Source organism: Triturus cristatus, chromosome 4_1 (genome assembly GCF_964204655.1).
Source record: "Triturus cristatus chromosome 4_1, aTriCri1.1, whole genome shotgun sequence".
In the NCBI taxonomy this organism is placed as follows: domain Eukaryota; kingdom Metazoa; phylum Chordata; class Amphibia; order Caudata; family Salamandridae; genus Triturus; species Triturus cristatus.
Window position 1 is genome coordinate 1,249,206,859 of NC_140585.1, and position 17,598 is coordinate 1,249,224,456.

General features: G+C 44.2%; 1 protein-coding gene across 1 annotated transcript in view; it reads left to right on the forward strand.

The window, feature by feature from the left end:
• Window positions 1-17,598, forward strand: part of AMHR2 (anti-Mullerian hormone receptor type 2) — a 1,019,001-nt gene that overhangs the window by 375,828 nt on the left and 625,575 nt on the right. Inside the window, exon 5 of the mRNA XM_085650742.1 lies at window positions 5,139-5,266. Coding sequence (XP_085506868.1) covers window positions 5,139-5,266 — 128 coding nt within the window. The remainder of the gene's footprint in view (window positions 1-5,138; window positions 5,267-17,598) is intronic.

Here is a 17,598-nt window from a genome sequence, read left to right on the forward strand (position 1 = left end):
TTCTCTCTTCTTCACAGATTGAGATTTACCAGAAACACCACTAAATCGCATCTCCAGCCGCTACAGATTCAGCCCTTCTTCGACACCACCCTTAACTGAATTATGGGCAAAGCACTAACCCAGCCAAGCCAGGGTATAAGCTTTCCAGCAGTTACTGCCTGTTTTTATGGCCACATCGTCACCTAACAGTCAGAACACTTATACGTCTCCTACGGATGATGGATTCCTCTAAAGTCATAGTCCCTCATGCCAGACTAGTCATCTGTCTGCTCCAGCAGTGTCTGTTGCCACAATGGTCACAGGTGGAGGGTCACTGGGAGGATCTAGTGTCCATGCAGGCCAGCACCTTTCGCTCTGTGCAGTGGTGGAACAACAACAGCCTGTTGCAGAGCCTGCCTTCATGGACCCCATTCTGCAGCTCATCATCCCCATGGATGCCTCACTTTCAATTTGGGGAGTGCATCTCCAAGAACTGACAGTTCAGTCTTGTGGTCAGAGCATTAACAAGCCCTACACAGTAATCATCTGGTGCTTTTAGCCATCAAGCTAGTTCTCAAGGCCTTCCTTCAGGTCATCTGACACAAAGTGCTCCTTGTAAAGATGGAAAATATGACCACAATGTATTACCTTTGGAAGCAGGGCAGCACACACTCCCTGTAGTTATCAGCATTAGTGCAGAGTATTTGGCATCAAGCAATTCACCATCAGATACTCCTCCTGGGAGTTGACAACGACATGCGGATGCAGCAACAAGTCCACCAGTGGAACACCTCTTGCAAGTCCTACTCCCATACTTAATTCGCTCGGGGATCACCAAGGTCGACCTCTGTGCCTCTGCTCACAATGCAGAATGCCAAAACATCGCCTGTAGATTTCCACACCCTCAGTTCATGGGCAATGCTCTATGGATGAACGGGTCAAGGATTTTTAACTACGCATTTCATCCTTTTCTACCCCTCCCATACATGGTCAGGAAGCTTCCACAAAAGCCCCTCACCATCATTCTGGTGTCTCTCACATGGGCCAGACAACCCTGGTTCTCAACCCTTCTTAAGACGTCTGTTGTACCCCATGAGAAGCTCCCCAACAGGCCATCTCACACAGGATCAAGGCAAGATCAGACACCCGGACCCCAGGCAGCTCAATCTACCAATTTGACTCCTGCTCCACGACGATCCTCCAGTCTACGACACTCATAGACACTCTACGCTACTCCACTCTACGGCACTCTACTTCAGGACACTCCAATCTACGACACTCTACACCCCTCTACTCTACAACACCCTACGTCACTCCACTCTACGACAAACTACGACACTCTAAGCCACTTCACTCTAGGCCACGCTACACCTTTTTAGAGACTCCACTCTATGATGCTCCATTATACTTCACTCTATGCCACTCCACTCTATGCCACTCCACTGTACATCTCTCCACTCTACGCCACTCCACTCTATAACACTCTACTCTACGACACTGTGACATTCCACTCTACTCCACTTCACTCTATGACACTCTACTTCACTTCACTCTATGACACTCTACTCCTGTCTAGGCCACTCTTCGACACTCAACTCTATCCCACTCTACTTTACTCCAGTCTACAAAACTCTGTGACACTCTGCCCCACTTTTTGCCTCTCCACTGTATGACACTCTACTCAATGCTACTCTATGCCACTCCACTCTAGGCCACTCTACTCCTCTTTATGATACTCCTCTCTGCGACACTCCACTCTATGACACTCCACGCCACTTCACTTTATGCTACTCTTCGCCACTCTGACACTCCACCCTACAACAGTCTGTGCCACTCTACGATAGTCTATGCCACGCTACAATACTCCACTCTACTACACGCCACACCACTTTACTCCACTCTGTGACACTCCATGTTCTCCATTCACTCTATGACATTTTATCCCACTCTACACTACGCTCCCTTATCTGCTCCACTCTACTCCAATTCACATCACTCTGCTCCACTCTACTCCACTTTACTCACTCCATGCTACTCTACAACGCCTTACTCCACTCTATCCTACACCACTCTACGACACTTCTGTCTGCACCCCTCCACTCTATGTTACTCCACTCCATAATACTGTGATCCACTATCCACCTTACTCCACTATACGCCGATCCACTAAGAAACTCTACTCCATGCTACTCTGTACCACTTCACGCCACTCTACTCTATGCCACTCCTCTCTATGACACGCTACAACACTGTACACCACTTCACTCTAGGCCTCTCTACGACACTCCACTCTACGACACTCCATGCCATTTTATGACACTCCACTCTACAACACCCTATCCACTCTTTGACACTATTTTAATCCACTCTACTTCATTCCATGCTGTGCCACTCCAGTCTATGGCACTTTACTCCACTCTACACTACACCACTCCACTCTTCTCCACTGTACTCCACTTCACTCCACTCTACGCCACTGCACTATAAGACACTCTACTCCACCATGCCACTCTATATCACTCCACTCTACGACACCTTATTCCACTCTGCACTAGGCCACTACACTCTACTTCAAGATACTTTACTCCACTACATGCTCATCAACTCTATGCCGCTCTACTCCACTCTGTAACACTCTATGACACTATACACCACTTTACACCATTCTATGCTGTGCCACTCCACTCGACTCCACTCTATGTCACTCCACTCTATGTCACTCCACTCTATGTCACTCCACTCTCCACCTCTCCACCCCACTCTACCACAAACTACTCCACTCTATGCCACTCCACTGTACATCACTCTACTCCATTACAGTCTATGCCACTCCTCTGTCCAACACTTTACTTCAATTTACTCCACGCCCCTCTACTCTTCTCCCCTCTACTCCACTATATGCCACTCCACTCTATGACCCTTCACTCTACGACACTTCACACTACAACACTCCATGACACTACTCCACTCTACGACACTTTACTCCACTCTACAACACTTTACTCCACACTATGCCACTCCACTCTATGCCACTCCAGTCTATTTCACTCTACCCACTCCATGACACTCCACTCAATAATACTCCATTCTACAGCACTCTGCTGCACTCTACTGCACTCCACTCCTCTGTATGACATTGTACTCCACACTACGCTACAACACTATGACCCTTCACTATACAACATGCCACTCTACAACACTCTACTCCACCCACCCTCTTCTATTCCACTCTACCTTACTCTTCTCAACACCACTCTACTTCACTCTACGGCACTCTACTCCTGTCTACACTCATCTTTACTCTCCTATTCTCTACTCTACTCTACTATACACCACTCTACCCCACTCTCTTCCACTCCACTCCACGACGATCCTCCAGTCTACAATCCTCCACTCTATGACATGCTACTCTACAACACTCCACACCACTCCTCTATACTCTGTGCCACTTCACTCCACTCTATGACACACTACCCTACGACACCCTACACCCCACCACTCTATGCCCGTTTAGTCTACAATCATCCTCTCTAACATACTGTACTCCATTCTGTGCCGCTCTGCTCAACTCCACGCCACCTTACTCCGATCCACTCTATTCTACAACACTCCACACCATTATGCAACACTCCACTTTACAACACTCCTCTACACAACACTCTACTCTTTTGAGTGACACTCCATTCTGCTGCACGACACTTCACTCCCCTCCACGTCTCTCCATGAAGCTCCACTCTAGGCCACTCCACAACCCTCCACTCTACACCATTCTACTCAAATCTGCAACACTCCACTCAGATATATACATGGTCTGTTCCATCGAACAAAGACCTGTGAAAGAAAGAAGAAAACATTTATCACTCCACACTATTGTTGAACTTGAGCTTGGTTCCTGAGTAGTTGACCTTCACACATTTAATTATGGTGATGAAAAAAATCGAGCATTATTCATCAAGCAGGACATTTGTACTTGAAAACAATATTGGAGTAAATGAAGGATATGTTGTTACAGGATGTCGGAAAGAGACATCTGCCATCTAACTTGTTCAGTTGAGACTGCTTGGTCCGGCCATAGTGGATCATCGCAATAGATTTGTGTTGATCATGCTTAGAAAGTCATTAAAGGCACAAGTTTACTTTTCCCTTTTCATTACAAAATGTGAATGCTATGAGACATTTTGAGGACTTTCTTCAGGTTCTACCACCTTTCCTAAACCATTTAAACTAGCATCTCACTTTGGCCTTCAAAGCTTCAGCCCCCAAACACTTTGAACGGATGTTAAGCAAGTTACTTTGAAGAATGCACTTTCACTTCCGATAACCTTGGCACATGTAGTTAGTAAACTTTAGGATCTTAATAGCAGAAAGTCCTCGTCCAATAACTGTGATGGGCAAACTAGTTTAAAGTTGGCTGAATTCTTTCACGAAAAATTGTCTTTGCATTTTATTTAACCCAAGATCTCTGTTTGCCAATATTCTTTCTCAATCCAACCATGGAGACACAAACAGTTTGGAACAAATTTGATGTCAAGTGAGCTATTTTTGAGCTTTTGTTTCCCGGTAAAGAGGCTTCATAGGTACCTAACCACATTGTATTAATGTATTTATTTTATCCTATATTTTTCTATGGTGCGTACCGATATTATAGGTTGTATTAATATATTTATTTTATCCTATATTTTTTCTATGGTGCCACTATTCCTGATATCCATTCATGCTTTTGAATCCTCCCATTCACTGGGCTTAAAGGAGTGGGATGTAAATAAAAATCAAATTTTCTAGCCATAGTAACTTGTTTACTCCAAGCCATTCAATATTTTCAGGTCTACAACCAACATACTCCCCATAATCTCGAGCTGAGCCATAAATTAGTGCCACTCTAGGTAGACAGAAGAGGACTGCACAGCCGATAGAGGTCGGGTGATATAGTGGAGTTAATCTTCTAATTTCTATGGTACATGGTCTCTGCTGATGTCCTCTGGGAAAATATTCTATTCACATACCAGAAGTTACTATGCGGAATAACTTTTACCTTTTTGCTGGTGCCCTTTCAGTTCCCTCTAGGTTTTGCCTCATGCTTTAGATTTTTGGTGCTTGCATCATCATTGTGCTTGCCTTCCTGTTCCTCTCACCAGTACTTTGTATAATTTCTCTTCTAGGAATGAGAGTAAGGAAGAGCCATGGTGTTCTCTTCCATCGACCAGAGGTGGTTGAGCTCCTGGAGGTGGCGCAGAATAGCACTGCAGTGTCTGTGATGCAGGATCTGTCAGCCCTTCACTTTTTAAAGGTATTTTTCAGTTGTGTTATTTAAGTATTTTTATATCACGCAAAGTTAATCATCCAAGTGTGTTTAGTATGACATTCTTCTGCAACTTGCAAAGTACGTAAGCTGGTGTAGGTGTGGTTAGCTCAGATTTAAATAGAGTTGGGCTTTCTGAGAGTAGATGGGGTGATTTGAATTGTTATGTATAGTAGGGAGGAGGCTGCTAAACAATCTAGGGTCTTGCCACCTCAGTTGATCTGCCAGGATTTGGTCGTACTGACTCCAAGAAGGTTGGCTGATCTAAGTTCTAAGTCAGACGGGTAACATAATTTCCTTTTCAAAAGTATATGGGTGCTTTATTGGTGAGACATTTCTAAGTGAGAGCTAGGATCTTAAGCTGTGTCATGTATCTGATTCAAACCAAGTGAATACTGAATACATTAAATCGTACCTTGTAGTAGTTCTGTGAGTCTTCTAATTGCATTTTGGAATTTATTGAATCTCTTGGCTTTGTGTTCGATGAGTTCTGCACATGACATATTGTCAGTGGGTGGATCTCAAATCTGTATTGGCCTGGGTGACAACAAGAGTAGTTTCAGATGATGTGTAGGGTCCCCTTAAGTTCATTCACCGTGCCGTTCATTCCGCGTACCGTATATCAGGAGCTAAGAAAACCCCTCATGGTCTCAAGCTAACAACGTCTCCTTCGCCCTCCCTCAAAGCCTCCACCACTATCACCCTCTATAATAATGGGATCATTCCAATACAAGCCTCCAATGACAACCTTGCTAAGATGTATTAAATAAACAATATCCCTCTAGACCTATATTGCTTTGTATCAAACTTATGTGGGCTCACATGAAGAAAGCAAAAAACACCCTTATATACGCATTACTATTATGTCTTTTTATTGTGTTTTATTTCTTTTTTCATCATTTTTTCATATGAGTGAAATTCATCTCTTTTTTTAAAAAAAATATTTTTTTTACAAAACAATCCAAGTTATACAGAAATATGACAATCTTTGCACGTATATTAGATATTTGAAAAACAGAATTTATACAAAATATGAACAAAAATGCATATCTGTTAGAACCAACATACGGATATTAACATTTATTTAAAATATCCAAAGTCAGAAAATCCCCATACCTTTTCACACCTCTTCACACTTCACATCCATATCACTATCATACATGACATACATACTACCCACCCCAGAGCCAAAATACATGCACAGATGAAACCAAAAGGGGTGAAGAGCTCAACCCTCTAATGCTGTGCTGAACGCTAGGGTGTGTCATTCAAACTGGTCGACGCACGTTTCGATGGCTTAATCCTCTTTGTGTACCATCTTCTTCAAGACCTGTTACTCTGAAGCTTTGTAACGGGCAATATGAGGGGAATAATCTTTCCGTTTTATTGTGCTGTGTAGATATCTTCAGGTACTTCTGACACTTTATATAGTTGCATTCATATGGCTACCGCTACTATCTTGCTCTGTGCGCGGCTATCGTTCTATTCTGTAATACAATAGCTTGATAGAAATGTCTTATCCAAAACAGAGTGCACTGCAGCATTGCTCTTAAGATGCAGATTGGGGTGCCATGTTCCGTGTTGTCATCCAGTCTCTTCAAAAATCGAAGAGTTTCACACAACCGGCATGCCCTCGCGCTGTGAAATCGCGAGTGCATGCCGGTTGTGTGAAACTCTTCGATTTTATTATCTATTATCCCTTCCAGGAGGATCAGTTGCATTCGAAAACATCCTACCGGCTATTTTCTGATTATTGAAATTAACTATAATACAGTCACCTGAGACACATTTAGGGCCATTACCCACCCATCCAACTCGTCTAGCCATAATAATATGGGCGGATATCCCAGCGGGACCAGAGGAGTGCTGCTCACACCAGTACTTTGTCTTGCGCAATAAAGCCGCTGTAGATTCTGTATCATCAGCAGTTAAAGGTGGGACCCCTACTAAAACCGCAACCAAAGGAGTGGCCTCTGGAGGTAAATTAATTTTACATGTATTGGGACACGGAATTTTCCCCTGCTGTACCGTAATCCTGTTACATGTATCATTCCTGTCACCCTCGGTGAGGTCAATGCAACTTTTATCTCCAGTTTGTAAGAGACCTTCACCGGCACTTCGAGCATTAAATCCCAATTGACTGACTGCAGCCTCGAGATTTAACTTAACCAAAGGTGTTGGCTGATGACCCAGAGAATGTTTCCCTTGAGGGGCTACATCAGCCTTGGGACAGGGGCACAAAGATGGGTTCAACCGTACATTAGCTTGTAAAATACATTTTGCGTCAGATCTAAATGAGTCAATCATGGAATCCAAACGGTCACATTTTCTCCTCGGATACGCAACGCACGTGTTCATAGTGTCGATAACTTCTTTGGCAACATTAGTCAATATGGCCTCAAATCGAGAAGAGAAAATCTCTTCCACCAGGTTCCGGAGCACTAATTGGGTATTTCCATCCAGCACAGAAACGGGCTTTACTTGACTTGTTTTTGAACCCCTTTGTTTTTTACTGGATTTTTTAACTGAACCCCGAGATCCCTGTGCCTTATCAACTGGGCCTTTAGTCAACTTTACCCCATCCATAACAGGCACTTGCAATAATGTATCCCCATCCCCCGTGCCAATACCATCAGTCACTGGGGGTACAGGAACGGTATTTGAGCCATTAATCACCACTACCACAGGATCCAGGGGGCTAGAAGGTACTGGGGCAAGACCATTATCCAACATATCTTCACCCTCCATAGTAGTTAAGCCCTGCGTTGGCCCCTCGCTGTATTTGAGGGCTCCAGGCGCCCTCCTATGACGCCTGTACTGGGCGCGGTGCCGGGCCTTCTGGGATTTGGAGATCAAGGAGTAATGCCGTTCCCCTCACGGCGATGCGATGCAGGAAACAGAACAGCCGTTCCCCTCACGGCTTCGTTCTGGCAGGGATCCGACCGAACACCAAATATCCAACGGAAATGATAAGGAGATGATAAGCGCGTCCCGCGCTGCGTTGGCCCCTCGGTGTATTTGAGGGCTCCAGGCGCCCTCCTATGAAGCCTGTACTGGCCGCGGTGCCGGGCCTTCTGGGATTTGGAGTTTCAAGGAGTAATGCCGCCCTCATGGTGATGCGATGCAGGAAACAGAACAGCCGTTCCCCTCACGGCTACGTTCTGGCAGGGATCCGACCGAACACCAAATATCCAACGGAAATGATAAGGAGATGATAAGCGCGTCCCGCGCTGTGTTGGCCCCTCGCTGTATTTGAGGGATCCAGGCGCCCTCCTACGACGCCTGTACTGGGCGCGGTGCCGGGCCTTCTGGGATTTGGAGTTTCAAGGAGTAATGCCGTTCCCCTCACGGCGATGCGATGCAGGAAACAGAACAGCCGTTCCCCTCACGGCTACGTTCTGGCAGGGATCCGACCGAACACCAAATATCCAACGGAAATGATAAGGAGATGATAAGCGCGTGTCATGTCATGTATGATAGTGATATGGATGTGAAGTGTGACGAGGTGTGAAAAGGTATGGGGATTTTCTGACTTTGGATATTTTAAATAAATGTTAATATCCGTATGTTGGTTCTAACAGATATGAATTTTTGTTCATATTTTGTATAAATTCTGTTTTTCAAATATCTAATATACGTGCAAAGATTGTCATATTTCTGTATAACTTGGATTGTTTTGTAAAAAAATATTATTTTTTTAAAAAAAGATGAATTCCACTCATATGAAAAAATGATGAAAAAAGAAATAAAACACAATAAAAAGAGGCGAACATTCAGGACGAACCTGTGGAAGATAAAAACAGCGCACAGAGGATCCATTTGGCTTAAACTATTATCCGCCAGCAAAAAGCCTAATAGTAGCGACTTTTGGGGTATAATTAACAAGCTGTCAACCGGCCCGAAACTGCTGCAAGAAGCAGGAATTGGAGCAGACATTTGGACCAAACATGTACTCTCACTATATAATAAGGCACGAACTGGTTCCAACGGAAGGTCTCCTGGAGAAGCCAAAGATCCAAAAGTAACTCAAGTCCCTTTTATTCCAGCAAAGATGGAAGAAAGCTTATTACAATCAGTTCCTTCCACTAATGGGACAAACATCTTGACAACCGAGAAAGAATTAAGAGGGATAATACAGAAACTTAAAACCGAGGGAGCGGCTGGCCCCAACGGAATTCCCAACGCCTTTTTCAAGAACGATCCAGAGTTTTGGTCCTCCTATCTTGCTCCACTCTTCAATGGGATTTATAATCAGTCTAACATCCCGGCTTCTTCGAGGGGGAACATCATCCACCCCATTTTTAAAAAGGGAGATCATAGTAACTCCGGAAATTACAGACTAATTTCACTGATAGATGTGGAAGCAAAATTGTACGCCTCGTGCCTGCTAACTCAGCTGAAAGGTTGGATGGAGGAAAAAAACATAATCCCCAAGTTTCAGACAGGATTTAGGCAAGGCATGGGCACTATAACCAACCTTGTAACCCTTGCTCTCTTAATAGAAAAAGCCCAAAAAAGTGATTCCCGATTGTTCGCCTGCTTTGTAGACATTAAATCTGCATTCGATAGGGTAAGCAGGAGCCAGCTATGGAAAAAACTTAGTGACTGGGGCTTGCCGTCTACAATGCTCAACGCCATAATTGCCTTATACACGGACACCTGGGCAAGAGTCAAGTTAGGCAATGGGTCAAGTACAACTGCAAGCATCCAGACGCAAAACGGCTTAAAACAAGGCTGCGTTTTAGCCCCCAGCCTATTCAATCTGTTTTTATCTGACTTAGCTCCGCACATTGAAAAACCAGAGTCTCACCCCCCGAAACTGGTCAACGAGCCAATCGCCATATTACAATATGCGGACGATATAGTTCTGCTGAGCCAAACTCCCAGTGGCCTTCAGAGATCAATAAACAACCTCGTGACCTACCCGGATAAGGAACAACTGGAGTTAAGTAAAGAAAAAACAAAAATAGTTCGCCTATTTGATCGTAAGAAACTCAAGTTCAAATGGTCGGCTAAGGGGGCAACTGTCGAAGTCAGCTCATATAAATACCTGGGTGTAGTAATTGGGCAGGGTGCAACCCACAAAGATCACAAACTGGCTCTAACAGCATATAAATTACTTTTGCATATAAATTACTTCGCAAAAAGATGGACAGTCCAAATTTCTCTCATTTTCTCAAAGTAATGGCAGCCCAAATACTACCTAAATTGTCCTACGGCCTGGCTCCATGGCGTGGCAAAGAAGTGCACATATTGAATACATTGCAGACAAAGATCTATAAAGCAGTTTTTGACCTGCCTAAATCTGTCTCGCCCTCGCAGGTCAGATTGGAATTTGGCCTCCAGCACCAGAAATTTTGAGTAATGAGCTGTTTTATTAAACTGTGCCACATGCTCCGCTCTTCTGATACAAACTCTTTAATTAGCCTATGTTGGGAAGAAATTAAGCTCCAGGGGGATCATGTAACATCCATCTCCTGGGGAAGTTTTTTGAGAGAGTCCCTGGCTGAGTTGGCCCTACAAACAGCATGGGCCAAAAGACTGGATCGAGGAAGCTTTGGCAAAATAGTAAATAGCGCAGCCAAAAAGAAATCCCTATGGGCAGACAAACAAGAGTTCTCCAAGCGGCGGCATGGGTGGACAGTAATTAATACATATAGATTCTTGAGGCCACAACTGTACCTATCCGCCCATTTCAGCTCACAACTAAAAACCAGTTTTTGAAAATTCCGAATGGTTGTGCATGAGGCTAAGGATTTATACCCCCAGTGGAAAAAGCCATTCAAAACGGAATCCTGCAGACTATGTGGCTTTAAAAAAGAAACATTAATCCATCTAACATGCGCATGTACAGCCACTTTAGACCAAAGGAGAAAGTTCTTGAAACCAATTTTCATTGAGCTGAACATTCGCTCTAGCAGGCAAGCGGTGATTTGCTGGCTAGAGGGCACCTCGTCGATACTAGCTTGCCGTGGAACTAAATATATGAACCTAGTCTGCAGACTTTTACGTCAATTTGAGGGAGAGCTTAATTAACTTGAGTCTAATGAGTTCACCAGCACCCCTTTGGGTTCTTATTCCTCTGTCGTCCCATCCAAAAGCTATTAATGTAATTGTTTTTAACTTGAATCCTACTGATAAGTGATGTGGATTTTACTCTGGATATTAAGGTTTTAGTTCAATGTGGTATTTATTTAGGGGGGGTGTTTGTTTTGTGTTTTTGTAATGATTTTAAGTAATCAAATAATAAATTTATTACAGGCATACGTGCAAAGTTTGTCATATTTCTGTATAACTTGGATTGTTTTGTAAAAAAAATATTTTTTTTTAAAAAAGAGATGAATTCCACTCATATGAAAAAATGATGAAAAAAGAAATAAAACACAATAAAAAGACATAATAGTAATGCGTATATAAGGGTGTTTTTTGCTTTCTTCATGTGAGCCCACATAAGTTTGATACAAAGCAATATAGGTCTAGAGGGATATTGTTTATTTAATTCTTTTGTTCCCCCTGTTCCCTGACCTCAAAGTATTTTTCGTTTTAGGGGGTTGCCTTATTTCTCTTGATTAACCTTGCTAAGATGGCCAATATTTACCCCACCCTCAGAAAAGCGGTATACGCCAACTCCACTGTCCCCTACTCATCCACCACCTTTCCGTGGGTTTACCCAGTACTCCCCCATTAACAGCGGTGAGTTCCTCACTCTTCCTAAGCCTTTCCCCGTCAGGAGACCTTTCCACTTTCCCTATAACGTTGCCCCCTGCTAGGCTAGAACCTGTGCAACGCTCCCCCTCGGCCCCTGTTCTACCTAACCCTCAGCTCAATGACCTCCCCCCTTGCTAAGGTTCCAACCTCACCGTCAAAAGGTCATCTAGTACCTTCCGAGCAGTCTCCTATCCAGGAATTTCTCACCACCACCGTGGCCTTCACAGGCCTTCACCAAGACCCTCCGACACCGCTTGCCTCTCAGGCACACTCTACATCCCTCGCCCATAATTCGAACTTAGCAGTACGCCTAGATAATATATCTCTACAATTGCTCCGTCTCACGGCTTAGCTACATGACCTGAAAGCCCTCTCAAATGATTTTCTCATCATGGTGAGCTCTTTAAATTGGCCCAGAGGCTCCACTGGGGACATTGATCACATAGGTCAGTTGTTGGCCCCCTCCATTTCGAAATCTATCCCCTCGCTAAACTCCCCACCATGCCCCAGAAGCAATGAGTCCCTCTCGGCGTCCATTGATTTCCAAGATCATATCAACTATTGCTCTTCCCGGATCCACTCTAGCCTGACCCCGCTGAGGCAAATACACTCCATCCTTTCCAACACGAATAGAGTCCCTCCCCGCAATCTGAAATGCAGCAACCCCGACAACCTTACCATGGTGAAAGTCACCCAGACAGACCCCTTACCCCCAAAATCTCCTGCGTCTCAAATGTGCACTATTAAACTGCAGATCAGCCAGAAAACAAGCCTCAGATATCTTTGACCTCATCCAACACAATGACTTAGATATTATCATCCTCACTGAAACCTGGCTAAATCCAGCCTCCGCTCCTATCCTAGACTTCCTAATACCTCCCACTCATGATATAATTAGGCTCGACAGAATTCTGAAGCTGGGTGGGGGTCTAGCCTGTATCTACAGGAATACTCTCTTGATTTCGTACTTGGAGTCCTCTCCCCTGTCCTCCTGTGAATACCTCTGTCGTAGCATTGCAAGCAAGAACCTACCGATCTGTAAACTACACACCTTTTACCACCCAGCGGGGGACAATCTCCCTTTCATTGAGCAATTAATGGATATCATCTCTAGCAATGTCGACTCTGCAGTGTCTCAAATCTTCCTTGGGTACTTCAACCTGCACTTGTCCAACCCCAATGACCCCGCGGTATCCTGCCTTAAATCATTTCTAAATGATCAAGATTTGATTCAGCACTGTGACCAACCAACCAACCAACTCTAGACCTCATCATCTCCAAAGACCAGACCATCACCTTAGAATCCACAACCTTTTGTGACTGGTCGGATAATCACAACATCGTCTTTTATATCAACAGGGAGGTGGTGTTGAAGTAGGCTCAACCTCTTAAATCAAAGATATGGAAAAGGGATCTCAGATCAATAAACCACGACAATCTAGCTGCCCAATGTAAATCTGTCATCTCCTCCCTAGCCGACTTGGTCGAGGTGCAAAGTCTCACGGACACCTACAACTCGACCATGGCTGTCATCATGGATGACATTGCTCCACTCCAGCTTAAAAATGCCACATCAAAAATATCCAAACCGTGGTATAATGAGAACTTAAACTCGGAACGTCGCAACCTTAGAGCAGCTGAATGCTCCTGGTGATCCAATCCCTCCTCGGACCAACTAAAACTCCTGAGAGATATCAGGAGCCTCTACAATAAACAAATCAAGAGAACTTAGTCTGACTATTTCAGACTACAACTAGACCAAGCAGCAAACCGCCCCAGGAAACTCTTCAAATTGGTCAAACAGCAATCGGTTAACGGTCCAAAACTCACATCCGTGTGGCAAACCACCCTCCTGTGAGGAATTTGCAGTTTTCTTCACAGAGAAATCACGACTCATCTCCACTGACCTAGCCTCTAAGAAGGCTCTATTGCCCTCCTCTATTGCCGCCTCACCCCATGACTTCTCTGAAAAGTGCAACTCGACCCTTATGATAGCCAAGAACAATGCATCTTGGGGCACCTTTTCCCCATTTAGTGAAAGAGACATCGAAAAAATTCTCCAGATTATTAACCCATCCAGCCACTTCAGTGATCCGTAGCCTCCGACCATCATCAAGGAAGTCAAGAGCACTCTCATCCCCACCTGGACCAGGATTGTAAATGCTTCCTTATCTCAAGGCTTGATCCCCGACTGCCTAAAAGCAGCCCAGGTCTCACCCATTCTAAAAAAAAAACAGTGCTGACAAATCTGATCTCAATAATTTCCGTCCTATCTCCAACATCCCCACCCTAGTGAAACTCCTTGAAAAATGTGTGCAATCCCAACTCTGTGCTCACATAGAGACTTACCAACTTCTTGACCAGCATCAATCCGGTTTTCGGAAGGGACACAGCACCGAATCGGCCCTCACACACGTTATGGATGACATTTTGAAAATGCTAGACAAAAACGAATCCTGCCTACTGATCCTCCTTACCTTTCCTCAGATTTTGACAGGGTTAATCATGACATCCTCCTATCTATCCTACAAAACAGAATGGGTTTTCTCGGATCGGGTGCTTCAATGGTTTTCATCCGTTCTTCGTCACCGAATACAAAGAGTCAAGTCAAATCATTCTCTCTCTCAGTCCTCTCCAGTACACATGGGGGTCCCCCAAGGATCCGCCCTTTCACCTATCCTCTTCAACCTTTTCTTGGAACCTCTAGCTAACGAACTAAACTCCACAAGCATTCTCTTCCACATGTGTGCCGACGACACACAACTCTATCTGAAAATTTCTCCGGTGCTGCCCCAAAGATATGGAACTCTCTGCCACCGGAAGTATGCAGTCTCTCCTCGACGACAACATTCAAATTGGAAGCCAAAAGATTCCTAATGAGAAAATTCTTATCGTAAGTGGAGGAGACACACCTAATTCGGCTGACTTTGTTCTTATCACCAAGTTACCTCCATCTATAATGAATCTTCACGTCTGCTTTTTTTTGTTGTTGTTTTTTTTCCCCAATTGATGTTTATACTACTCTCTTCCTGCTTATTGTAAAGCGCTCTGATATCCTTCGGGATCTTGTTCGCGCTATATAAAACTTTATAAATAAATTCAGTGGGGAATTATCTACTGGACACCAAATTAACCTTAGGACACATTTTGAAATTTGTGTCAAAACACACACCAAGTTAATTAGCAGATGTGGTGTAGTTGAAGCAGTGACGGAAAAAGAGCCTAAGAAGAGTGCTCCTGCCTTTTTCTTTTTTGCATAAGTCGGTGCCCAGCCTTCCACTCCTCAAATGCTGTCACAGGGTTGGCTGTTGACCAACAGAGCTTGTGCGGGATGTTGACGTTTCATATTGAGGATAATTAGGAGTTTTAACATAAAAGTTGAGACCAGAGTATGGTGTATCTGTGTGCTTGCGCTCACTTGTTCAGTCCACCAATGTGGCATTCATTGTTGTAAAGTGGATTATTAGTGATGAAAAGTAGGAACTTACCACTAGTAATAAGGTCACCAACTCAATAAAAGGGTCCGTCAAGGTCTCAGTAACTTATTCCCTTGTTCAACGCTTGGTAGTAGGCACGAGTAACTTAGGAGACGTGTGCAAAGCATTTAAAAACACCAGTACGTTAAATAAGTTAAAAAACAAATCTCTGAGCACACACAATTATGTATCAGCATAAATAAGAGTCATCCAGTAGTTCTTATGTTCTCCAGGTCTTTGCTTTAATTGGATAATAGTTCTTCCACCAACCAACACGTGTTTTGTCTGTGGGTAAGTCACCCTACAACTTCCTCAGGACTGGAAGATTAAATTAAAATCTGTCTTGCAGAATCATCCGGTATAGTTATGCATTTAACCCGTTCAGCGCGGCGCGGATTACCACGCTGTGCTGAAGGTTCTATTGCGCGGGCAGGGCCATGACGGAGCGGTTCCGTCATACGCACAGCGCAACCGACGCGCTTGACGGAACCGCTCCGTCACTCGCATCGATGTGGTTAACATATCATAAACCAGGTGCTTGTGGATAATAAACCAAAGTGCTCTCTATAATGTGATACACCGGAGAAAAAGCATGCTTTACTCTGCATGAGTGAAACCCTACTTTCCTCAACATGCGGAACGTCATTTCTTTAAGCATACAATATTTTGCATGTCATTATTTATATAATATTTCATATTATCCATTGTTTCACCTGATCATATGACCGGCTGGTACAATCTGTGCTTGGTATATATTAGCATGCCTTTCAGCACAACATAAGTTACATGTGACACACCATTGTCCATTGTTATATCCCTAAGCTTCAGTTGCCACTACCACCACGAAAACATATTTAAATACTCAGAGTAATATGAGCTGTTAAAAATTTGAAACGTCCAAGCCAGTTGTGTGCACAGTATCATGCTATATTGAGTACTCTATTACTGCAAGCATGTGTTGTAGTGTGACAAACATGTGTGTACATAACTGTCACCGTCACCATTAGAAAAAGAACCTGTTTAAAAGTCCACCCGTAGCGCACTTCAGGATGGGAACTCTTGGTGGAGACTATGCAGGTGGGCTCTGTTAACGTGTAACTTGCAGGAATCCACAGATTTTCAGAGTCAAGCAAATTCCTTCTGATGCTGAGTTCCACAGTGTGCAGAAGGGGCAGTCCCAATGAGTGCAGTCCTCTTTGTGTAGACCTGGGAGTCAGCAGGGCAGTCCTTTTTCTTGTCTCTTCAGGCAGATCAGTTACAGTATTTTATTCTCAACTTTTGACCTCCAGTCTCAGCTTTAGCTGCTCTCAATGTATTTCTTGGACTTTATACATTTGACCTTCCTGCTTTTGAGATGCCGGAGCCTAAAAAAGGGCTGTTTAGACCCTGTAAGACCCGTGGGAAGTGTTGGCTATTCTCTGAAGACCCCCACAAACAGTGTCTGTATTGCCTCTACCCTGACCACAAACCCAGGGAATGCAAATATTGCTACACCTTTTCATCTAAACCCCTCAAAGATAGGAAGGGTAGGCTGTTACTCTGGCTACAGAAGAAAACTGCTGCTTCAGATTCGGAGTCTGAACCTGAGGAAAAGGCCCATTCTTCCTCAAAGAAAATAAATGATGGGAGTCCTTCTTCACATCATGGGGACTCTAAGAGATCTAAACCCCCAGACAAATTTTAGCCTAAACTCCACAGGAAATCTCAGTCAGAGGCTTCAAAACTCTCTTCAGCTCCTGGTTCTGCCTCTCTGACTCCTTTCAGAGACCAAACTTCTCGACCGTCAACGGCGTCGTCGTCGAAGATTTCACTCTCCTCAAGAAAAACAGAGGTTCCTGCACCTTCGACAGCTTTGTTGTCGACGACTAACGATGACGGTTAAGATGTTGACGACAGCAACGGCGACGGGAGCTTCAACCACGGTAACAACAATGTCGTCGTCGCCGAGGCCTTCACAATCTACAAGAATTTCACCATCAACTAGCAATTCGTCTACAGTTCCAGCGACGACATCCCCGTGGACGCAAACCATCCATGCACCGTCGACGGGACAACAGACAATTGCATCGACGGTTGCACCGTCAACAAGCTTGTCAACGAGACCGTCGATGGAGGGAAAAATCAGTCTCCTTCAGC